Source organism: Aphidius gifuensis, linkage group LG6 (assembly GCF_014905175.1).
Source record: "Aphidius gifuensis isolate YNYX2018 linkage group LG6, ASM1490517v1, whole genome shotgun sequence".
Classification (NCBI taxonomy): domain Eukaryota; kingdom Metazoa; phylum Arthropoda; class Insecta; order Hymenoptera; family Braconidae; genus Aphidius; species Aphidius gifuensis.
The window spans coordinates 8,465,913-8,493,687 of record NC_057793.1 but is presented as its reverse complement, the minus strand read 5'-3'; the positions used below and the strand labels follow the sequence as shown (position 1 = coordinate 8,493,687).

General features: G+C 24.8%; 1 protein-coding gene across 2 annotated transcripts; it reads left to right on the top strand.

Annotated features, from left to right (window-relative positions):
- On the top strand, positions 1-26,677 carry LOC122859341 (RNA/RNP complex-1-interacting phosphatase-like). Of its 2 annotated transcripts, XM_044162822.1 has the most exons (9): positions 16-123; positions 764-839; positions 12,147-12,178; positions 12,386-12,473; positions 13,135-13,214; positions 21,183-21,226; positions 24,790-24,897; positions 25,498-25,905; positions 25,942-26,677. In XM_044162822.1, exons 1-9 carry the CDS (start codon positions 107-109, stop codon positions 26,379-26,381), a joined length of 1,293 nt encoding a protein of 430 aa, XP_044018757.1. In that variant the 5' UTR covers positions 16-106; the 3' UTR covers positions 26,382-26,677. The 2 variants fall into 2 exon arrangements, with proteins under 2 accessions (XP_044018756.1, XP_044018757.1); XM_044162821.1 differs by having other exon boundaries at positions 1-123; positions 25,498-26,677.
- Positions 26,678-27,775: the final 1,098 nt, after the last annotated feature.

The following is a 27,775-nucleotide window of genomic DNA, read 5'->3' as shown; positions in this document are numbered from 1 at the left end:
CAGTCAGTTGTCACGCTCCAAGTTGTGTGGTTCAGTGTGGTGTGTTTATACTGTCGTTGTTTATAAACAAAAAAAAAGTGTATAAATTAATTGTGTAATTATTAAAATGCCGTTACCAGACCGGTAAGTTGATTATTAATTAGTGAAGATATTAATCTACAAAATTTCATGTTTATTTTAATATTTATGTCATTTAAAAAATTTAAATTTTTGAGGTTATATTTTATCGTGTTTTGTTTATTTTCAATTTATCATACATAAATATTATTTTTAAATTATAAATAATTGTTTAATAGTGTCATAAATAATTATAGTTATTAGCAATTTGTAGGTGATTGTTTTTTTTTGAGTTAATTTATTGTTTATAATTTTTTACTCCGAAAAAAAATAATAATAATTACATCTGTCTTTTTTTATCAATCGAGGAAATTTATTTAGTTTGACTGGTGATGTGTAGATGGCGATGCTTGGCGCTAAAATTCAAATTGATGAAATTAGAAAATTAAAAATTATTGATGATGAAATCCAGTGAGATTCTATTTTATTTTTTTATAATTAAATTTTATATTTTTCTTGATTTATTGATCATTAAATTTTTAGTTTTTTTTTTTTAATTTATTGACTCGTTTGATAATAATTCATTTATAATTTTTTTTTTTCTTTAAATTTCATCAAGTTGCTTGATTGACAGTAAACACATTAATTTTTTTTTTATATTCTATTGGATTTATTTTATATTTAAAATTAATTTTTGCAATTATAGATGGATGAATTACAAGCCTTATGGCACTGCAATTGAAGGAACTAAAATATTGGCATTCAAAGTGCCTTTGAAAGTGGTAAGTAATATTATAAAATTTAATTTAAAAATACGTAATATGAAAGCGAATCATTTGGTTGATTATTTCATCAAACATTAACAGTTTTAATGTCTCAAAAGTTTTTTCTTTCTATAATTCACAATAAATTATTATTTATGTGTAAATAACTAAGCAAAAAAAAAAACAACAAATTAAATTATGAATCATCAGGTTTTAAAAATTAAAAAAAAAAAAACAAATTTTGAAATGTAAAATTGAATTTAAGAAATATATATTTATTTTTTATTATTTCGATATCTCGTCGTTACTAAATCAAAGCGTGCTTCTTCGCGGGGGTCGGTATTCGCGATAACATCGGCATCGAGAACGACAAAATGAACCTCCCAATAAGTCGAGGAGGGTTACCATCCTGCTGCTGAATTCTTATTTATTTATTTGTTATTTTCAACTCTCTATCCTTTTTTTTTTTTTTCGTTTTTTTATTTTATTATCTTATTTTTTTTTTCATTATTTATATTTATACGTATTACTTTAGTTTTTTTTTTATTTGCAAGAGAAACATCCTGAAACCTTAAGATCGTTGGATACCAATTTTCGTTGCATTGTGTTGTATCACAGTATTTTTCAGCGTTTACATACAGGATTATAATACAGATGCAATAAAAATCAAACAGAGAGTAATGCATTTTTTTTGTCCAAAGAAACAAATTAAAAATGGGTGGGGTGGATCGTGTATATTTAACTTTGAAAATTTTTAAACGTGTCTCTTCATAGATACAATGAAAATTAATTTAAAATGTAAAACGATTAGCTGGCATGTAAATTACAGTAAAAATTGATTACAAATTTATCTACTACATGATAATAATTGTTAAAATAAATAAAATAAATAAACATTTAATAAAATATATTTAAAAGATGAAAATATTAATAAAAATTAAATTTGAAATAATAATAACAGCGAGTCATTACAATACGATGATGAATTAATTAATTTTTAAATAAATTAATTTTCAATTTATCCAAGATATATGGATAATAGTAAATTTGCAAAAAAAAAAAAATAAATAAATTTTTAAATGGAATATTTATTTATTTATCGTGCTGATCCATACTCTTGTCATAATTATTTTTCGACAAATTTTAAATCATCATAATCATCATTATGTTTACATGTTAAACTATGCTTGTATATTATTTTTATAATTATTCATTTTAATTTTAAATATGGCTTTTTATACCAACACAAGCTACATGATGTTTTTATTTATTTTCACTGGGGAAATTATTAGCCAGGCTATTTTATTTCGCGATGAATTGTATTTAGGATATTTTGACCATGGTATTTATTCGTAGTTATTTCAAACCGCATAGTAAATTCACTTGTTTGTCTAGTATGTTAAAGCATACTCAAAAAAATATGCGTGACAAACCGCAATAGCATTCTCACCTTTCACCAGCTATTGAACTCTCACTTGAACACTTAAAAAAAAAACACAAATTATATATTTGTTTATATATATTTATGTTTTAAAATTGCTATAAAATTATATTAAATGATTTACTCTCATGCATTTATTGTCTTCCATTAATTTAACAAATAATAATAAAAAAAAAAAAAATAACACAGGATTAAAAATGAGAAATTAAAATTGACGATACTTGTGATTGGAATTTTACTCGAGTTGATTTAACAACCTTATATTCTTATTGCAAATTGGCAATTTCAGTAGATATTCAGTGTATTTGCTGCTGCTGTCGACACGGCTATAGGTGGCCAATTGCACAGACTCTTCATTTGGTATGTTGAATATGTTGATTACGTGGCAGAGAGTAGGCTGCCATGTATTTACGATTTGTCCTAATTGATGGGACCGCCGTGGCGAGTTTCGCGGGACATAAAACATTTTTTATGCCTCTCGCAAAATGCGCAAAATATTTTTTTTTATTTATTTCGCTTATTTGCTTATATTATATTTCATTTTTTTTTTTTATTTATTATCTTTTCTCCAATTTAACTCTCTTATGTGTCCACGGGAACATGAATGCGTCGATATTCCATATCGTTATATTAAACTTGCAAAAAAGAGACAAATAATAAGCAAAAAAAAAACCGAAAAAAAAAGTAATAAATTCATGAGTAGTAATTTAATAACCTACAGTCTGGTAAATGTCTTCTCATGATTTATTTATTCATTTATTTGTTTATATATATATTTTTTTTTTCATTTTCATTATTATCAATTTTATGGGTTTTTTTTTTATCCCAGATAATATTTTTTTATTCACCAATATACTTTCTGAAATACCAAACCTTCCAATTTATCTTTTTTTTTTTATTTTGATTATTTTATTATTATTGTTTATTTATTTATTTTATTAAATTTTTTTTCATTTCGTATATACCTACACTTAATACATGAGTTGAAAATATCAAAATAATATATAAAAATTAATCTGACAATTTATCAAGAGATAACGAGGATTATGGTAATAATCAATTGAGGATAAAAAGATTAGTAAGTCATCTTATGACTTTATAATAACACGATAATGATTAAAGTAGTTGTTTATATTTTCATTTATTTATTTGATATATTGCTGGAATATTAATTTACATTTTTAACCCACTGAGAGATAAAAAAATTGTGAAATAAACAAAAAAGTTGTACAATTTTTCACTTAGAATTTCAGTTTACCATAAAAATTTCCAAATATTTTGACTTTTTTCACGTCAAATGCCTCAATAATTGTTTGAAAAAATAATAAAAATACATTTGTTATTAATTTTTAAACATTAAATACATAATTTTACATTTGTCCTTTTTTTTTTTTTAACTTTCTTGTTGATATTTGTATAATCGTCACAAAAATCCGGTTGAAATTTTAAATTGATTTACAAAAATTCAAATCTAAGATGATCTCTTCCGATTCGAGAATAAAGAAAAATAATAAATAAATAAAATAAACTAAATATATATATTTTTAGAAAAAAAATAAAAAGAAAAACGACGCGTGAACGCATAATTTACATTAAATGTCAAACGAAAAAATTTTCTGAATAACCCGACGACTGGTACATTTTTCATATCGTCTTTTGCCTTTCTTTTATATTTCATTATTATTATTTGGGTATATATCTATACCTCCCACGATTTGGTTGACATATATGTATGACGTAGAAAGGCCCGTTTGGTCAACAGAGACATTCAAAGATTTTTTTTTTTTAAATCCCTCTGTCTTGAATAAAAAAAAGGTGTCATTTCTGCAATGCTGAGAAAATTAATGTCTCTTATAAACACTGCTGGTTATATACAGGTGAATAATTTTCATGTGTTTTATTTCTACGTGGGTGATATCTGTGTTTTCTCATGTTATCCAAAAATTTGATTATCATCTTCTCTCTGAAAATTTCTCGTTAGTCAGTTAGCTGTTCAAGTCTATCTGAATTTAACTTCTGACTCTTGTTAAATAGTTGAGATTGTGTCTTCTGATTTGTGTCAGTTTTATATTAAATTACATTTTGAAATTCAGAAGTTATTATTTAATTGAATTATCTATTTATAATTTATGCTAACGACTTGAAAATCTTGACAATTAAAATCCTGTCAATGTGATTAGACAATTGACATTGCGTCAGAGAATTTCTTCTCTAATAATTTATCCATCATTCCTTCTTTGTGTGAGGTTCTTTGTGTAACTGTAAAGAATAATAAAAATAAAAAAAAAATATTAATTTTTCATTTTTAAATAATGAATAAATAAAAATTCTTTTTTTAACTTTTTTTAGTTTAGCTTTATAAATGGAAAATAAATCTTTAAAAAAAGTCCAGATTTGTTAGCTAAAATTTCAAGCGTTTCGATTGTTTTGCAGTATTAATTTCGAAACTCGTTTTATTTTTGCTACGATATTTTTGAAAATGTAATTAGATGAAAATTTTTGGTAAATATTTTATTGAATGTCTGAGTTTGAATGGATTTCTCTTGTAACATGAAAAGTTCAATGTCCTGGATGAGACCACCTTTTCGATGATAAATTGTCTTCAATCAAAACTCAACTAGTTTGACACATATTTTCGAATTTTTTTTCTTTGAATAATATTCTGTCAACAGTTGTATTGACTATGGTGTTGAGGGTATTCAAGTGTATACAAATTTTAATTGTTTTTTTTTTTTTCTAATGGATTTTTTAAAGATCTATTAATTTTAATATGAAAATACTGTGGCTGCTTTTAACCACAAAAATTCAAATGCCATCCACGCCTCTAAAAAACAAACACGATTTATTGTTTTTCTATGAATACTGGACAACCGATATGTGTGATTAACAATGTTAAGTGTTTGTTTAACGCCCCATGGTGCTTGAATATTAGAGAAAATCACTTTTTCATTTCTTGTTACACCTAAAAAAGAAAAAGTGAAAAATGAAAATGGACAAAAACCGCCTTATACTTATTGGCGGCAAAGACAAAACGAAAATAAAAAAATACGTGTAACGTTAACACGTAACGGGTAAGAATCACGCCTAACTTTTAAGGGAAGATGGAAGAAATATATATATGTGTTTTTTTCTTTTTTTTTTTTCCTTCTTTTCAATGGTAATTTATGCCGAAGTTGGCGAGCAACTTCGATGACTTTGTAAAATATTACTGATCCCAGTTTTGAAGATCTTATCGCTTTTGTCCCAACACTGTGGCATTCTACCTTGTATTTTTCTGTTTCATTTTATATACATATAGTTTTATTTTTTAACGTTGCATTTCTAGATAATTCATCTTCTTTTTTTTTTTTTTTTTTCTTTTCTTCAGTGGGTGGCTGGCGCCATGTTGATATATACAATTTATTGTATAAATTTTATCGATCCATTTATACATTTTATTTATTTATTTTTGTTGTGTATATTTCACTAACTTTAGAAAATGATTGATTATTTAATTATATTTAAATTATTTATTTATTTTTTTCATAAAAAATTCAATTGAAAGTTTGTGAGGACCACGACTAAATATCCTGATAGTCAAATCATCGCGAAATAAAATATCCTGGTTAATAATTTACCCAGCAAAAATAAATAAAAACATTATGTAGCTTGTGTTGGTATAAAAAGCCATATTTAAAATGAAAATGAATAATTATAAAAATAATATACAAGCATAGTTTAACATGTAAACATAATGATGATTATGATGATTTAAAATTTGTCGAAAAATAATTATGACAAGAGTATGATCAGCACGATAAATAAATAAATATTCCATTTAAAAATTTATTTATTTTTTTTTTTTTGCAAATTTACTATTATCCATATATCTTGGATAAATTGAAAATTAATTTATTTAAAAATTAATTAATTCATCATCGTATTGTAATGACTCGCTGTTATCATTATTTCAAATTTAATTTTCATTAATATTTTCATCTTTTAAATATATTTTATTAAATGTTTATTTATTTTATTTATTAATCAAATAATTATTATCATATTTTTAATCAATTTGTAATTAATTTATTATCTATTTGCCAGTTATTTTGCTCCGGAAATTTCAGTTCAGGATATTTAAACTCGTAATTCGTTTGTGGATTTAAAAAAACCTTATTCGACATGAAAAAAACACCACATATGATCGATAATACTTTTTCATTTTCATTACAATTTGAAAGAAGATTTCATAAGTCTGGCAAGTTGGTTCAGGCCATTATGTACCTACTTTATGAAATCCTTGCAAAGTATAGTAGCTTTTGGTAAAATATATAAGTAAAGAACTTGGTCATAGATCAAGTAACCTTTCACTTTTGCTTGGTTGCTTTTATGAGAGGCTTCCCTAAACTTTTATCCTTGTATTTTTTAAAAAATACTTTCTTTTTTATTATTTTTATTCTCACTGTTACTTTACTCTCTTCCTTGGCAGCAATAGAATGACTTATTTACATTTTTAGTGGCTGGTTACCAAATTCACATGCAACGGCTATTCATTATTTTGTCACGCATCCCGAGAATCATCATCAGGTGCAAGAATTTTACTTGATATAGACCTTGAAATAGTCTAGATCTAGATTTAAAAAAAAAAAATCCATGACACCTTTGTCTATCTTCCACAAATCAGATAAGATTTAAAGGATTTTCTGTCTTGTTCCAGGAAGCTCTTGGCGGTAGCCAAAAGTAATTCTTGCATCTTCTTTTTTTTTTTATTATCTTGTCAGTCCATCGTGTCCTTCCTTAAACTCATTTCGCGCATATCATACGCGTTCCACAACAGCTGAAAAAATACAAAAAATAAAAAATAAATAAATACCATGCTCTTCGTTCAAAGTTTCACTGTGAGTTTTGAAACTTTAAAACCAAAATATTCACATATAAAAAATAATAAAAAAATTACTCCAAACATATTTACTTATTTTTCTATTATTATTATACATATAGACATATAGTTTTTTTTTATTTTTTGGGAGGGAAAATAAAAATCGAAATAAAAGAAGATAGATTTGGATGTATGTTTGGCTTCCGGTACATAAATTTTCCCTTCGAAAACTTCACTTTCACTGTGTATACATATTTTTTATCTCTCTCATCTTACCCTTGTATTATATTTTTTCTCTCTTGATTTTTTCTTGAATCCCCACCCTGAATTATTCCGCCTTCTATTCTACTATTTTTTTTTATTTTTCACCACTATGTTTACGAAAAATGTCACCCGGTGTGGCACAGACAACGCGACGACGAATAACTGAATTTATTGCGGTAACCTTCGTCTTTTGTTGTCCACGCGCAATTACATTCATTCGTTTGAAAAAAAAAAGGAAAAACAAGAATAAGATGGAAAAAGAAATATAGTGGTAAAAGAAATGTAAGGCGTGGAATATCAGCTATGAAACCAATGTGCGAAAAGAATAGTAAAAGTAAATTTTTCGTCTATTCTTAAGGTAAAAGGGGGTGAAAGAGGGGAAGTTATTTTTTTTATGCCTTTTGCGGTGTCAAAATGGGTTTGGCATGGTCAATTCAACCGGAAGCTATTTTTATATATTATTTCTTTTGATTTTTTTTTTTTTTCTTGATCCCCCCCTCTTTTAAAAAATATTGTCTTTTATTGAATTTTAACAACTATTATATATCTTGAGAATTTTTCAAATTTTTCATTTCATCATTTCTAAGAAAATTTTTTCTTTAATATTTTTTATATCGAGATTATATTTTTTTTTTTTGGGAATAATCATTTTTTAGAGGTATTATTTTTTATTGGTAAAAGAGAGGGTTTGATTGTTTTTTAAATTGGGGGTGAGAGAATATACATAATATTTTAGAGTGAGTTGGGCAGACGCGCAAGTCCAAAAGACATGATTAACGACCTTAAGGTATTTATATAAGTGTGTGGCGGTTTCGTCTAAACAAATGTTTGTTTCTCTGTCTGGTTAAAGATATTTTTTTTATTTTTTTTTTATTTAGAGAGGCTGACTAACATACCTTGCATGTTTTATGTTGGTTATATATACATTTGGTTGATTATTATTACGGCCAAAGAACTGTGTATTAAATATGAAAATATCTGCAAAAATTTTGAATAATATAATACATAATATACGGCGCCATCGAATACAACGAGATATAATTCTTTTAAAACACGCCTTTTCATGCCACTGATTCACGCAAATGTTGATTTGAATCATGGTTTTATTTTTTGTGGGTGTGTGAATATAATGTAAATATTGTTTGATGTATACTAAAGATTTTGGTAAATTTTTTTGGGCCAATTTTCCACCGTGAAATCGATTACAAAACATTTTAAACGTGAATAATTCGTTTATCGTGTCTTTCTTTACAATTTCTTATGGTTGTTTTTTTTTTTTTTTTCATTTTATTTCGTATATTTTTTATTGATGAATTATTTTTTTAGAAATTTGAATATATAATTTAGCAGCAGTATATTTTATCAAAATAAAAAAATCATTTAATTATTGAAAAATTGTATTAAATATTCGTTAAAAAAAAATAACAATAATAAAGTTTTTTTTTTTAATTTTTCGATTTTTTGATTTATGAGATTATGACTTGTATCCACAAATTTATTAACTAATCGATAAAAAAAAAAAAAAAGAAAAAATTATTAAAAAATTAACGTTGAATCTAACGAAATATATAGGCATAAACTATAAAAAGGGTTGGCTGATATACGTCAAGATGGGTAAATTGAAATTCTCGTTTCTATAATGTGATAGCAGAAAACTGGGTGGGCTAATGATAATAACGGGGTTTAGGCAAAATAGCCACTATCCGATTGGCTGGGCGGTCGTGTGCGCGATTTCTATCTACATATATATATATATTTATTTTTCTGGGCTTGCCCTTGTCTTGAACAGTGGTTAAAAATGAATATTCGGTTATTCGTTTGATGAACTTTAATAACCATAACCGAATTTCAAACTTTTATCATGTTTCAGTTATTTTATGTACCACTATGCATCTGCATATAAAATTTGAATTTTTGGAATCATTTCAAAAATTGTTGCATCGTGAGTTATCTGTTAATAATGGTTTATTATTTTTGAATATATCTTTAAATTTTTTTTCTATGAATTTATTAAAATAGTTGAAAAGTAAATTAATTACAAATTTATCAAAGATATAATAATAATTATTTGATTAATAAATAAAATAAATAAACATTTAATAAAATATATTTAAAAGATGAAAATATTAATAAAAATTAAATTTGAAATAATAATAACAGCGAGTCATTACAATACGATGATGAATTAATTAATTTTTAAATAAATTAATTTTCAATTTATCCAAGATATATGGATAATAGTAAATTTGCAAAAAAAAAAAAAATAAATAAATTTTTAAATGGAATATTTATTTATTTATCGTGCTGATCATACTCTTGTCATAATTATTTTTCGACAAATTTTAAATCATCATAATCATCATTATGTTTACATGTTAAACTATGCTTGTATATTATTTTTATAATTATTCATTTTAATTTTAAATATGGCTTTTTATACCAACACAAGCTACATGATGTTTTTATTTATTTTCACTGGGGAAATTATTAACCAGGATATTTTATTTCGCGATGATTTGATTAGGCAAAATTGTATTTAGGATATTTTGACCATGGTCTTTATTTTAGTTTTAAATATCATAGTAAGATGAATATTGTCGTTTATGTATTCTAAAAATATTTCATTACATGAATCCAGCTTTTCAAATGATTCACATAAACGATAAAATAAAAAAAAACCTTTTAAACGCACGTTTCAAATAAATCTACTTAAGTAGTAAACATACTTGACTCAATTCAACCAAAAGAAAATGGATTACACAATTTTTTTTTGTTTCCCTATTTTATATAACAAGCCTATGCAATAAAAATCCCTGTAATAATAATAGCAATATAAAATTTTTCGTAATTCAAGGAGAAGCGAAGATAACAATAAGTCAGTTGAGGTTAAAACCGCAAAACCGCCCACTTTATGATATCTTTGGAATGAGAAGTGGATGTATATTATATATTATATATAAAAAAAAATAAAATAATGTTCGTGTTTCGGAAGTTGGTTAGAGAGAAAAGGATATGTATCCTCATATAAAACAAGAATATATACACGTTGATTTCACCATTCAATTTCACGATTCTCAGTACATTATATATATCATCCTTGCAAACTAAATCAGGATTATATCGAGATGTTTTCAAAGCTTCATTCAGCGTCCAAAATACTGTCGCAATTGCTGTTCTTTTCTCTTTTTTTTTTTATTAATTCCCCGGTATGTAATACTGACATACAAACCACTTTGCTGATACATCAGATTAATCATCAAGATCAAAAATAATAATCTTAAATTATCAATGTACATCTGATTTTATTCATCCAAAATATAATAAACGCACAATTACTCTTGTTTTCAATTATAAAAATGACTTATCTTCAAATGTATATAGAAAAAAATTCACCATGAGAATTTGATCCAACAAGATGATCAATTTCAAATTCATTTATTAAATAATTTAAATAATTTATTTAATAATGAAAAAATAGGATTAATATTTAAAAAAAATTTATAAGTATGCTTGGAATTTTGTAAAATAAATCAATCAACAAATGATTCGATTAGTCTCGGTTTCCGCCAGAGAATTTTGTGTCCAACGAATTGCCCATTAGCGTTGAGAGATATCATCGCATCTTCTACATAAATATATATCTCAGTGTGTGTTTTATTGGAGTCTATCGTTGTCTTTATTTTTTTTTTCTCTGTATATCCTTTTTTTTTTTTTTTAAACTCAGTTGCATCTCGGTATTCTGAAAAAGGTACCACATCGAAAATACGTATTTTTCTTTTGGGGATGCTGCGATGTACATAAGAGTATCATAGTTTCCGCAGAACAGTCGGGGCGGTCCATAGTCAAATGTAATAGTATAACGACAACCACGGGGGACCATTTTGGAGACTCTTTCTCTTTTTTTTTTTTTTTTGGATTTTATTTATGTTCACCTTCTGTTTGTAGTATGATACCTTTTAGATCCGACGATAAGATTTTAGTAATTAAAATACGTCTACAGTCTATTTCCAAAAAAAAAAAAAAACCAATAAAAAAAATGAATGAATTTTTTGAATTATTTTCTACTTTTACTCTTGTAAATTTTTTATTTTTTTCAATTTTTATAATAGTTGATGGAAAAGATCCAAAAACAAGTGATGAAATTAAATAGAAACTCTCTTTAAAATACCTAAAAACAATTCAATTTTTTTTTGTTATTAAAATGATAAATAAAAATAATAAATGATGATAAAATTTATTATTAATTTAGTATTTTAGATAGTCCAATTAGTCATCTCAGTAGGTATTACGTTTTAAATGTTGTTTGCAAGTCACCAATCTTTGGGTCTATAAAATAAACAACATTTCGATAAACTTTTTGAAGAAAGACATGAGATATAAAAGAAGAGATATTTGGCATAGCTTAATAAATAATAAAAAGTCCGCCATGGTTAAGGTTCTCTCTTATTTTCTACCCTCTACCACCACAAACTATAATTCAATTCACACCTAATAACTGGGCAACACAAAATTTCCATACTACAGCCAGTAACAAAATTAAAAAATACATTTTGTTATTTATTTATTAATTTTTTTTTTTTGCTAAACGAACGCTTCAGGGGGTTCTTTACAAAAAAAAAATATTCGTATGAGAGTTCTATCCTAACTTTTTACTTATTTATTGTCAAATTTATCTTCAAATTTTTTTTTGAATATTTTTTTTTTTATTAAAAACTATCATCAATATTTTGACATATTTGAATTTTTTTTTTTTTTGTTACAGACAATGGTGAAGCATCTTTTACCAGAACAACAGTAAGTAAAAATATTTTTATATTTAAAAAAAAATCTTAATTCTGTATTTTAGTAAAAAAAAAGACATGTTATTTCGATTTTCGAATAACATGTCTCTTTTTTTTTTGAGTACTTGCTTCAATTAAAAGTTGACTTTTTTTTTTTCTTGCAAACATTTAGGTGAATTGAATAAATAATAAAATGATATTTATAATTTTTTTTTTGCAGATTTACGACGGGCTTATTGATGAACGCGTTTCCAAAATTAAAGTTCGTCATTGATTTGACAAACACAAATCGCTACTATTCCAAAGAGGTAAGTCAATGAACTTTTAAATAAAATAAAATAAAATTTTTCTTAATTAGACACTATCTAAATATTAAAAAAAAATATTTAAATTATGATTGTAAATAAAGGGTGGTCTTGTAACTAGTTAAATAATTTAAACTCATGTTGATGCACTGATCAATAAAATTATCCAACAAGTCAATCAGATATATTATATTAAATATTATTTTCATAGTTAAAATTAGAAATTAAATAAATAAATAAACTGTCTAATATGATAATTAATATCAAGATGAAAGTTCTTAGTGTTTTTATAATTGGTACACAAGATAGAATTTCAATGTAATATTTTATTTTTTTATAAACTATATCATGTTGTCTACAACTGGCCACAATAATCAAGACTCATTCTTCGAAACAAAAAAGCATGTGCGGTGACCAGCATGAAAGATTTTTATCAGATCGGTCGGTATGCCAAGTCAAACTGTATCTGGATCCTAATAAAGTTCTTTGCTTCACTTCATGATAGATCTGTCGACCACTAAAAATTACATTTTTTTTTTTCTTCATTCATGATGAAGTGAAGATGTCTTGATTTTTGAAATAATTTAATCTACTTGTTTATTTATTTTTCTGTTTCGAAAGACATACTAAAGCTTATGATAATTAATTCATAATTTTTTTTCAGGAATTTACCAATGCCGGTGTTGGATATCAAAAAATTCTTGTTGAAGGAAAAAAAGTTCCCAAGTTGGATTGCGTTAAACAGTAAGTAAATTGATAAAAAATAATAATAAAAAATGGTATTTATGATTTTAATGATATAAAATAAATTAAGCTATGTACATTTGATTAAACATATAATGAATACACGTAGTAAATACCGTAGCAAAGAAATTTATCACCGAAAATTTGATGGCAAAAAAAAAAGTGTCATATAATCGAGATAAATGAGGTGATATGAAAGCGAATCGTCGTCTTTAAATATTTTTATTTTTTTATATATACATTAACTTCTTAAAGTCACGTGTCGTTTTTTGTATTTTTTTCGTTTTATGGTAACGTAAAATCGTGCGTGCAAAAGATACGTATCGTATATCGCCTCTTAGGTTAAGATTGGCGTACAGTGGCGACGATAGTAGCGCCAACTGACCAGGTAGCACACCACTCTGAATATACCCCGAAGTAAATGCGATCTTATTTTTCGTCTTCATCTTTTTTATTATCTTTTTTTTTTATTCATTTTAACATCTTGCGTGTACCTTCATGTAGGCGTTTTACTGATCCGCTAAAACGATAAATAGAACTTGAAAAATTTTTTATTCAGAAACCGTTTATTTTTTCAAATTTTTTAACATATTTTTATTTTAAAGCAACAAATGTTGAATTAAAATACCGACTGATTTATTTATTATATTTTGCATTTAATAAAATATTGCGAAATTGATTAAGCTTCCAATTTTCCAAGTAAAAAAAAATTGAAATCAATTGTTTCGAATTTCTATCGGAAAGACAATTCCACAATTTCGAAAAAAACTTTAGATTTGTTTTTTGAGGTAAATAATCATTGTTTTGTAATAAATTTATTTTTATTTATTTTTTTTATTTATTAAAGAGTTATGATACCTGAAACAAAGAGGCGTGTTAACCTTTGCACGGCGCCATATCGTGCATAATACAGTGAAACGAAATAAGAAATGAAAAAAAAAAAAACAACAAAATCTCTTCTCACGCGATCAACTCAAGAAATTTTCCCCTTCTCATATATGTGTATCTCATTGGGTCCCACCTCGTAGGACCCCATTGGTCTCCCATGCAAAACAGGCCCCGCTGAAGACTTGGCCCTCGTACAACCAGCTAATTAACTGCAATAAACGTCCGATGATTTACCGAACACGTTAGAGGTATCCCTTTCACTCACACGTACACCATTCATTTTTTTTTTTTTTCTTTTACATATCTCTTATTTTCATGTTACAATTATTTCAAGTATTATATTCGCTGCTATAATGTATTTATGAATATTCATTTCGAATCGCAGTTACGCGTATATTCATTTAATTCAAATAATTTGTTTTTTAAATTTTCAATTTGCTGAATAAATTTTTTAATGAGTTTATATATATTTGAAATTTTTGCAATGTTATTTGTCAAATTCCAAAATTATCAATGCATTATTTTATTCGTAATTTAACCGGTTGAAACATTAAAGTTTTTTTTTTTTTAAATATTCAATAAAAAAAATACAACTTCTGTTGCTGAATTTTTGGTTAAATTCAATCAGCGTATATATTTACAATTTACATGACTATTTATGGAGGATTTCCTAAATGAAAATTCTTTGTCCCGGTTGTTTAAGATTAAAATGATACTTGGCAACAATTTTATATATATAAATTTCTTAATAATGAAAATAAAACAAATGTAAATTAAATGAGTCGTCAATCGGATGTTGTATATAAGATTGAAAAAAGAAATGATTCTTGACATCGTAGCAAGTTGGCAAATTGCCATTTAATGTCCTTGGTATCCTTGAACTCGAAACCTTAGAGTAATTTTATTTCTTCAAAGTCAGATGGTATTTTATATATTAGTTGAAAATCAAAGATACAAAATCTATACAACTTTATGGTCTTGCTCATTATTGTCAAGGTATTTTACTTCCTCATATAGTTTTTGAAATAAAATTTTATTCATTATAAATAACTGCTATGTATTTTCATCAATCGGATCAAACAATAATTGCACATCATCATCTTCAGTAGCTATTTATTTTATTTCGATATAAAATTTTCGATATATTATTTATTCAATTTAAATCCAATTGAATATGTTAATATTGTTTTTTTTTATACATGGTCTATTGACAATACTAAAATGTAAAATAAATTTTATATCATAACGGCTTTATCAAAATTAAATTCTGATTATTTTATTTATTGGTAAAGTGGTTAAACGACAGTATAAACGTGGGCGTATTTGGCGCCTTCTTACTATGCAATGTCTTTATATATTTTTGTTGAGACATTGAACATAAGTTTTCACGTGTTCACTGTCAGATCTTGAAAGATCGAAACAATGCTCATACATCCACAAGCTACAAGCTGTTATATATATATCTTTTTTAACTCTACTTATTTTTGTGTATGGTCGTTGAAGATAATGAGGTGAAAAGTAGTAAGCCAAGTTCCCAGTTCAAATATATAAATTCGTTAAAAAAAAAATACTACTTAAATAATGAAAATAAATTTTAAAAATTACACTCAGTGTATATGGTTTTGACTCAATCGTTTTTAAATGTTCATACACGTTTTTTTTTTATTTTCATTTTTTTTTTGTATATTATTCAACGCTGTGGGGTTTCGCAGAAGATGTTTTAGAGGCTAAACTAACGAGGTGAAACCCGTCGTACAAATTTTTTTTGTACAAAATCATTTTGACGATCAATTTTTTGAACTTAAAAATTCCTACGATAATTGAAAATTACTTGTTAAACACGTGTGTGTGTGTGTTGATTGTTTTTTTTCTTCTTTTGCAATAACCTATGTCAAATATTTTGACGTTAAACTTTTATGATGATAACGAGCTGAATGCAGATGAAGGAGAAAAAAAAAAATGAGATATAATTTTGAATTTCTTTATGGGTGGTTTTGCGAATCATGAATTTGATTCTATATTCTAATTATTTCCGTCGTTATTAATTTAAGCCCTCTAGTGGCAGACGTTCAACCAACGGGAATTCATTTTTAGGTTAATTTATTTTCTTTTTTTTTTTTGAAAGATTAAAGTTTTTTTTTCTTTTCAACAACTCGTCTTCAACACCTTATTTGCAACAATTCGTAACGCATTTCTGCATTTGATTAATTTTTTGAGAAAAAAAAACCTCAAGTATTTAACTTATCAATTGTCAGAAGTGAAAAAAAAAATAAACAAAAAAAATTTCACACACGAAACATAACCTTGAAATTGACGATCTTTACAAATATTTAATGTGTATGAAATTTTTTCCACACGGAAATAAATATTCAATGACAAGTATCAGATGTATCAAAACAAATTTTGAAAGTAATATTCTTCATAATAAAAGAATGATAAAAATAAAAAAATTTTTTTTTATTATTTAAATGGTCATACTATCCATGTGAATTGTCAAGTATTGAATTAAAAAAAACATTGGTATTTTGAGTGTTTACATAGTACTCAGATCACGATCTTCTTGTGGATACAAAACTCATATAATTTTTATTTTGTAAGTACAAATAAATTGTGCAAACACTATTGAAAATTATAATTTATATACAGCGTAGTTACTGAGAAAATATATCTATTTGATTGCGTATGCATTAAACATTTAAAAACATAAGTTGAGAGATTTATATATAAACAAGAGAGACCTTTGTTATATACGCAAAGATAAATTATAAATATAATAGATCGCTTAATAAAGAGGTTATTTCTTGATAATAAATGTTATAAAGCTACGAGTTTATTTTATATTAACATTAAATACTTTGATCGCCTGAAGAATTATTCAACAAATGAGGGCAAGGATAATTTCTCATTACAAATATTAATAAACAAAAAAAAAGATATTAGAAAAACAAGTTTTTAAAAATAAATATAAATAAATGTGAGATGACGAAGAAGAAGAAGAAGCGTGTGACTATACAGTTTGTTCAAATCAAAATGCGTAGGTGCAGTGTGTTCGCATATAAGACATATTCGTGGTCTTGGCAATATTGTGTTATGCAAATTGAAGCAATAAAGATGGACCGAGACCGACGAAACTTTAAAAGAAACCAAAATGTTGTGCGTAAAATGAATTCTCCCAGTGAAACAACTTGCTTGTTAAATTGCAACAAATTTTGCTGTTGAAAAAATTACAATAAATAAAAAAAATTGGTGTGTGCTTTTTTACACACCAATATAAAAAACGACAAATTCAATCGGGAGCTTACATTGTATATCTTTAAAACATAAATAATATTTTGATGATCCGGTGAACGACATGGGAGGCCTCAAAGTGTCGATACTATATAAAAAATTTTTTTTTTATTTGTGGGCGTTACGAATGGAACATGAAAAATATGACATTTACATAGGACAATATTTTTTTTTTATTTTTAAAGACACCCGATGATAGCGCACGTCTTCGACAAGGCGCCATTTGATTTAAAAATTTCTTTTTCAATTTGAATAAACATTTAAAAAAAATTTTTTGTTATTCATTATTTTATCATGACAATTTTTAGCTCGGTATGTAATTTAATAAAATATAAAAAATTATTAAATTAATCACAATTTAATGTCTGTAAAATCTATGCAAAATTAATAACGAAAATAAAAAAAAATCAAATAATAATAATTAGTCGCTCTAGCCTTACAATTAATTTGATAAAAAATATATATATTAATATGAAAAAAAAGAAAATTAAATTTATAAAAAATAATAAAACCTAAAAATACGAATCAAGAAAGAATTATAATCGTTGAAGATTACTCCGCCCATAGTCTGTCCCTTGGCTTAACCATAAAATTCATTGGAAATAACCGGTGTGGAGTATACACACTGATCATCAAGATCCATCATCGATAACATTGTTGCGGCGTATATTAAACGTTTTGATAAATATATAAATAAATAAAATATATAAATAGAAATAAATGTGAATAAAAAATTTTCAACTAACTGAAAATCAATATACTAAAAAAAGAAAAAAAAGGGTTAGTGGACTTTTGTATGCAGCTCAGTGAATCATGGATTTAAACATTGATTTTTATATGGAATTTTAAACTACCGGTCGATCGTTTAACGCACTTAATTTATTGTATTTTTTTTTTTTTTTTTACGTAACGGTCTTTGCATGTAAATTTATATAACAAACTGAATTATTGGCTGTTTTGCTGTCTTTACGTTAAATTGTTTTTTCGGTGATTTTTTCTGATTTATACTCAAAGTCATTGACTACTTTGTCAACAAGACTTTTTTTTTTTTTTTAGTCAATATACTCGTTCAATGTATATTTTTATACAATGCTTTTAAATCAAGAAGAAAATATATTGGAAATCTTGGTTAGTGATGCAAAACTTTCGAAAAAAAATAAGAGGTTTTTTTTTATTTTTAAAAGTACATTTTTATATGTAAGATGTTTTTTATTATTTTTTAATAATAATAGAAATGTATTGTGTTAAATTAATAATGAAAAAATTAATTTAGAAAATTTTCATTAAAATGATTTTAAGTAATTTATTGAGAAACATTTTTTAATATCAATTTTACTATTGTTAAAATTTGGACTTGAACAAAAGTGATTTACTCATTTATTGATTTATTTATCTATTAGTCTATTTATTTATTTTTATATGTATTCAATTTTTGATTGATTTATTTATTTATTTAAATTATTTGTCAAAAATTGAGTCTATAATTGCTTTATTGTTAAATTTTTAAGTGTATTAAATAAACAAATAATTAAATTTATCTATTTATTTAATTTAATATTTTATTTATTCATTCATCTATTTTTATTTTTATTAAATTATCAATTTATTCATATTGTTAATTTTAATTTAAAAAATTCATCTTATAATTGTTCCTCATTGTTGGATTTTTCAACGTATTATTAAATGAATGAGTAAATAAAATAATCGATAAAGAAATAAAGAGATCAATAAATAAATTTTTTTATTTATTCATTTACTAGTCTATTTATTTATTTTTATGTGTATTCAATTTTTGCTTTATTTATTTATCAAAAATTGAGCCTTTAATTATTGTCTTATCGTTAAATTTTTTCTAGTCCAATAAATAAATAAATAAATAAATAAATAAATTTATTAATTCGTCTTAAAATTGTAGCTAATTGTTGAATTTTTTAACGTATTATTAAATAACTAAATAAATAAATTGATAAATAAATAAATAAATAAATAAATAAATAAATAGGTATTCATTAATAAATTTATTTATTCGTTTTCATATTTATAAAATTCATGATTGATTTATTTCCCAATATAAATACTTAAAAAATTAAAATTTTCAAAACAAATTGAGTCCATCAATTGAATATATAAATGCAATTGAAAAAAAAAAATTTAAAGATTTATTTTTCCATCAAATATCAATGTTTCTGTCATACACTGAAGTATGGAAATTTTTGTAAGAGCTGTAAGTTGATGGTAAAATTGATTGATGAAGGGTTTTTATTAATATTGATGTTGAATTTCATTTTCAATTTTTATTCATCTAGTATTTATATTTATTTATTATACTATTTCTATTTTTTATTTAACCATCAGTTTTCCAATCCGACACCTCATTTGATGTGTTTTCAATGATTGCCTTTGGTTACCAACTGTGTGTGTCAAATTAATTTGACAAACTACATTATTTTATTTTTTCATTATTAAATAACCAATTAATTTTCTATAAATTTATTCTACTATAATATTATTCCCATTTAATTTTTAAATTATTTATCATTAAATTAAATATAATATACATTAAACAAAAAATATACAAAACAAATTATATTTTTTTTGTTACATTATAATCGTGCAAAAAAAAAAAAAAAAAATAAAAAAAACTAAAATGAGGGAGTTAATTGGAGCATTTACATGTAGCCAATGAATTGTATTATTATATCGTCTTAATATGAGAGGTCTCGTTCGCACCGTGAAACCGAAGGCGGCACGAATTCTTAGCGGCGTCGGCCACAAAATTTTTTTAAGAGTCATTATGAGTTAAAGGGGGCACGTGTGTTGAGAATATTAGCTGTATATATATTTTTCGGAGGTTGAGAGGTTATAATATACAAACGATATTGAGCGAGAAAGGTGTCTGCATAAAGAAAATGGAAATCATGATGAGTTAGTGGTTGTAATCACGTTAGACTAATCGTTCACGTAGATGATGCATTTTTTATGAGAATAGAAGACACGCTGGGGGCGCCAAAATTCCTTATAAAAAAATACAATATATATTTTTAAACACGAGAATTAAATATTTTAAATATATATCTTGTATCACCATCTGTGTGTGTATACATTTTGATACCTGAAAATAAATTATTAAATCTATTTTTCAATTTAATTGATTGATACTTTTTTTTTGTCATTGATGACTCATCAAATATAAAATTACATGATTAAATATTCTGGTTACAAATGTAGCTAGATGTCATTAGAATTTCATGTAAAAAAAAAATAAAAAATAGTAAATTAAAAATTTAAAAATAAAAAAGCCACCTGGTGATAACTAACCGAGTGGTTTTGAACTTAATCCGTTAATAAGTCCACTCCCACGTTGAATTTAAAAAAAGGCGCTCATCGAAAAAAGGGGGATGATGACGCACAGTCCATCTTCATAAATTATTACTTTTTTTTTATTATTACTTTCTTCTTTCACCCCATGTATATCTTTGAATCTGCAAGAAGCATTTTTCCCTTTTTTTTTTTTTTTTATTTTTGATATATATTTTTTTTTATTCTACTTTCTCTTTTTACTGTGGGTTGGTACTCGCACCTTTATTTTTTTTTCCCTATAACGGCCAAAGACACGCCGACAGGAGGGTGCATTCTCGGAAAATTTTGTAGATTAAAAAAATAAAAAATAAATAGAAGAGCAGATGAAATTTTTTAACCGAATTTTGTGTCTTAACTGAATTTATATTTTATAATTTGGTATAGGCTTTTTTTAGTGTTAGTTAATGTATTTTGTTGCTTTTTTTTTTGCAGATTTTTCAAGACGATGAATGATTTTCATGCAACAGCTAAAGATGGTGAGTGTATTGAACTGTTATGTAATTTAAATTTTCTATTTTTTTATGTTAAATGAATGGAGGTATTCTTTGCCGTATGGGTATGAACGAAATTAGAATGAATTGGATAACAAAGTGTGACTGTTAAATATGATACGGTGTGAATTTGAAGTTAAGTAGAATATCCTCACAAATTTATTTCTCGCTGGAGATTAATTATACGGGGTCGTTTATCAAACTGAAAAAAGAACGTGAAACTCTAAATTTTATTTTTTTTCTTCGCTTTGTATTAGCTCAATAATTATCGAAATAATATCATCGCAAAATTTCGATTTTAAATGCCACTCGGTGCACTGAAAACGGCTCAACTTTCACTGCGTCATAAATAATATTTAAAAATTTAAAAAATATAGAAGCCATTGATATTAATCAATTAAAATTACAGCATAATTTAATTTTGATATAAATTAATTATTGGAAAAATAATCTAGCTGAATTTTAATTTTAAAAAGCAATTCAAACGATTAATTTCAAATATCATTTAAAAATTTAAAAACTTTATAATTTATTTTTGATTTTTTTATATAAAAATAAAGAAATACATGCAGTTAATAATTAAAAATAGATAAACATTAAAAAAAAGTACAGATATTTATTAAAATAAGTTGAAAAAAAATGTATAAATGATTAATGAAATCACGAGATACATAAGGCTGTGTGAAATCCCAAGTGAAGTTATTATCCCGCTGTTATTTCAATATAAAGTGAACGTATATATTTCTCAACGGGAGCCAAATCGCATGATTTTTCATGTTATAGATATAATTTTTTAAAAATATTTTGATTTGCAAGAGTGGTAATCATAACTATACGAGGCTTGAATTAATTCAAATCGACTACTCAAGGTGACAAATGTTCGAGTAAATTAATATCATGTAATTACTGTCCAGTTACATCAATTTAATTTCTTTTTTTTAAATTATTATCATTTAAAATAAATAAAATTATTATTAGTTTATTTTTATTTCATCATGCGTGTGGGAAAAATTTTAGTTGAATGTATGGGTTTTAAAAAAAATTCTTGAGGGACCACTTAGCATTTATCAATGACGATGTCATTCACACGTGTTGATATTCAATATCAATTTATCGATAGCATTATATATTATTCGAAAAATAAAAATAGATAATAATAAAAAAAAAAAACTTTCATTTTTCCAATATTCAAAGGAAAAAAGAAATGAATAATAATTGAAATGAAAAATAAAAAAAAAACATGCCCTATTTTTTTAAATTTTTATTTGTCAATTTAGTTATTATTTATTGGTTTTTTTTTTTTTTATTTACTTGTGTATTTTGTACTTGAATAATGGATATTATAATACGCATTCTTTTTATATTTTTTTTTTTTATAAAAGACATAAAAAAATATTATATAAAAAAAAAAGAGTGTGTTTGTTTTATTTTTTTGAATATTTATGGGAAAAGATATATTTTCAAAATGTATATATGCAAGATGAAATTGATTTAGTCGACGTTTAAGACATCCTTTCCCTCCTTCATTTCAGCAACACGCTATTTTGTATATACATTATTTTATCTCGGTGAGGTATTATGAGGTAGTTGAGGAGGATGTGCTACCATATGACGCCTTTGGGGTCTCTTTTACCCTTTTTCTTTTTTTTTCTTATTTTCTGTTCAGATGAGGAGTGAATGTTGAAAGCATGAGTACTTTGCATTTTCTTTTTTTTTATTTTTGCGTATATATCATTTTGCCACATTAACACTGTCTCTTTGAGACACTCCCTCCAGCAAAAGTAGTCCCCTTTGAAAATGAAAAAAAAAATATTAATAAAAAATTCATATTACCAATAACTTTGTGTCATTTTAAAATCACTTATTTTGTGCTCATTTTTCAAAAATAACGACAAGTATAAATTTCATCAATGAATAAATTTTGTCTTGGAATTAATAATAAATGAAAATTTATTTATTCATTTATTTAGATTACGAAAACCAAATAACTCATGATATTTAAAAGGAAAACTAGCAAGTAAAAAATAAATCAATTACAAATTTATCAAAGATGATGATAATAAATTAAATAAATAAACATTTAATAAAATATATTTAAAAGATGAAAATATTAATGAAAATTAAATTTGAAATAATAATAACAGCGAGTCATTACAATACGATGATGAATTAATTAATTTTTAAATAAATTAATTTTCAATTTATCCAAGATATATGGATAATAGTAAATTTGCAAAAAAAAAAAAATAAATAAATTTTTAAATGGAATATTTATTTATTTATCGTGCTGATCATACTCTTGTCATAATTATTTTTCGACAAATTTTAAATCATCATAATCATCATTATGTTTACATGTTAAACTATGCTTGTATATTATTTTTATAATTATTCATTTTAATTTTAAATATGGCTTTTTATACCAACACAAGCTACATGATGTTTTTATTTATTTTTGTTGGGTAAATTATTAACCAGGATATTTTATTTCGCGATGATTTGATTAGGCAAAATTGTATTTAGGATATTTTGACCATGATCATTGAATGATTTATCCATTCAATTTTTCTAGGCACGTGATGATAGTTAAAAAAAAAAAAACAATATAAATATTCAAAAATGAATATTCCCACGAATGAAAAAATATTCACAATAAAGTTAGCAATCTTGGGACTTGAATCGGACTCATTTGTCGACGTTTACTGGACCTTGTCACAGCTGGGGGTCTCTCAAGATTACGGATTAGATGTTTATTTTTAAAAAATTACATGAATGTATTCTGAGAATAATATGACAAGAGGCCAAAGTCATTCTTGTAGTAGGACACATGTATATTTTTTTTTTTTATTTTTTTAAATATTTTCATATATGTATGCAAAAATATTTTAGTGTTTCTCACAGATGATCTTGCATTGATGATACGACTACGAAGAATAAAATGACGACTAAAAAAAAAACCTTTCATTTCCTTATTTTTTAAAAATTTTTTAAACAAAACATGACTCTATATTATTTTTGTTCATGTTACTCATTATTTATTATTATTTTCATGCAAAAATTATCTTCATAAAATATACATATGTTTAAAAAAAAATATATATACTTTTAAAAAAAAACTTTTTAAATAACCGATAAAATAAAATGAAAAAAAAAAAATTTAAATGGCATTATGAATTTCACAAGATGTATCGAAATTGAGTATGTCGAATTTGTTGCATCGTTTGTCGGCAATTTGCGATAATAATATAATTTGCCTCTTGCTGAGTTTCGTCACCCAAAAATAAGCGAATTAATGATCCAAGAAATCGAGTCCTCAAAAATAAAACAAAAAATTACATATATATAAACAAAAAAAAATAAAAAAAATAAACGAATAACAAGAGTTTATAAAAAAGTGATCATTAAATTTTTAGACAGCTCAATTTTTCATAATTTGTCTTGGTCAGTTTAAATATATATTTTTTCTTTAATTTTGTCTGGTTAATTTCTTTCAATGTCTAACAAACCGTTTATTTATTTTTATTCATTTATTTATTTATATCTTTCAGGTGAATTAATTGGTGTTCATTGCACTCATGGACTAAATCGTACTGGCTACCTTGTTTGCAGATATTTGGTTCAACAATTAGGCTGGAATTTAAATAATGCAATTGAAGGTAAATATAAATTAAAATTGAATTTTCACTTTTATATTTTTGCTCTTCGTATATACTCATCTCTTTTTTTTATTTTATGCATTATTTTTATTTTTTTTTCATCATCTTCTTCTTCATTTCTCAACACACACAAAATTCATACGTCTGATAATTATGAATATACAAGGCACCAAACAACGTTGGTAGGCCTATAATAATTTAGAATAAGATAAGATCTGAATTTTGCCTTGGCAATGTATCGTGTTTAATTATGATCCAACAACGATAAAAAAGTGCACATATTCTATATTGCTGAAGTCAAAACATCATTTTTATTTCTTTTTTAATTTTTTTTTTTCAAATATATTTTACGTGGATATGTTTGAGGGGAATTTTAAGCAAAATCAAATATTTGTTTCCTTTATTTTGTCAATTTATTAATAAGCTTTTTTATAAAACAATAAACAGACAAAAAAAATTTATTTCAAATAAATTAATTAAAATGATATTTGCATATTAAAATAAATTTAAATAAACATTTTTTTTTTTTTTGTGATGATAAATTTAAAAATCTGTAAGTTAAATAACAATAAATTGTATTTTTTTTTCTGTTAATTAAAGAATTTAACAAGGCACGTGGTCATCCAATTGAACGTCAAGAATATATTGAAGCATTAAAATCAGTTCCTAAAAATCAAAAATTGGATACAACAAATGTAAAATTAGGATCAAAATTACCAGTTGATAAAAAACAAAATGGCAAATATAAGCATAAAAATAAAAGACAATATGATAATGAAAGAAAATCATCAAGAAATAATAATTATCGTAATAATCATGATCATCGACGTAGACCAAGAGAGCCATATCCAATAGCACCACATCCATCAATGCTACCAATGCCACATTTTTCATCACAAGATAATCAACAATCACATGGAAGATATGGAAGAATGCCAGAACAAAATTTTAATTCAAATTTTAATGAAATTCCATATGTTAATGGTGGACATTTACCAGCTGGACCACATTTACCAGTTGGACCACATTTACCAGTTGGACCACATTTACCAGTTGGACCACCAATATTTAATGAACGTAAATATTCACATCGTAGTATGCCATATCCACCATCAATGAATGATGGCTCATCAATAAGAAGACCAAATTTTTATCCACCTAGACTAAGAGAAACAAGTGATGAATTATTAATTAAAGATTATCAACCAAATTATAATCGTTCATTACGACATAGTGATGAACATTTTGGATATAGAAATAATTATCATGCTGAGCCAATAATGCCACCATCAATGCCAATGGCACCATCAGTACCAATACCAATGGGACCATCAGTACCATTACCAATGGCACCACCAGGACCAGTTGATTTACCTTATCAACGTTCAAATTATGATTCTGATAGAGTTAATAATAATAGTTATTATAATTTTAGAAATCGGGAGAGAATTCCTAGATCAGGACGTCAACAAAGTCGACATTAATAATCTTTTTTGTTTTTTTCATCGAAATTTGTACATTATTAATGCAACCTAATTCCTTTTTTTAGTTTTCTTTTTAAAATTATTATATTGACATAGAAAATTATTTATTGATAATTTTTTGTTTTAATAGATTTATTTTGATAGGATGAATAAACACTGATTGAGATTGTAAATTGGATATTTTACGTGATGGAATTTGTTTGGTGAATAAATTTTTTTTTTTTTTTTTTTTTCATTTTTAATAGCCAAAAGGGTGGGAATTGGTAATTAGTGTAAGATTTAAAATTGAAGAGAAGGAGACAGCTTCTTTCGTACCATCAAAAATAATAATCATCGTGTTATTGACTAATTATCTTTCTGAGATTGGCTTTTCCATGATTTTGTTGATGGATAAAATTAAAGAGAAAATAAATAAAAAAATAATATTGTGAAAAATTAATTATCGGCTGTTATACTATTGCCTTATTCACGAGATTGTACAAATTTTTTTTTTTATAATCTTTAATATTATACAATCATCGATCATAACACAACATGTATATGTAACGAATTTTTTTTTTTTTTTTTAACAAAATAAAAATGTTTAAAAATCAATATCAATTTAAAAAAAAATAAACTAAGTTTTATATTGTTTTTTTTTTTTAATATCAAGGTAGTTTAATTATTAAAATAGCTCAAAAAAACAAATATAAATAATTATCTTTGAAAATTCTAAAATTCATTAAAAAAAAAAATATCACAGATTTTATTGAATGATATTTTTATCCTTGAATTTACCACATGCAAATTGGTAAAAATTATCACATGGATTTATACTTTTGTCCATATTATTCAGCATTATTTGAGCTAATTTAATAATGAAAATAAAAGATTTAATTAAATAACAGTTTTTAAAATATTATTTGGTGTATTGAATGGAATATATTTTTACCTGTTTCAATGCAAGAAAGTGATTTGCAGAGTTCGTATTTTCCTGGGACAGGTGTTACAGCTGTAAATTTGTAAATTACAACAATCAATTATTTGTATAACTATAATTTTTTATACTGATAATATTATTTTTTTTTTCGAAACAAAAAATTTTAAATGAATCAAAATTAAATCTTTAAATGACAGACTAATGTTTCGATATTCTTATATATTTTTTGTAAATTTAACTTACGTGGTTGAGGGGATGATGAAGGCCAAAATATCCATACACCAAGTATCAATAAAGTTACAACTATTGCTGCAATTGTTTGACGAAACCATCTCCATTGTACAACACCTGAAAAAAATAAATAAATAAAAAAAATATAATTAAATTGTAAACTGTATTATTTTCTTTTATAAATAACAAAATTAATAAACATTACAATTCGAAACAATTTTTACATACAACTCCGACAAACAGC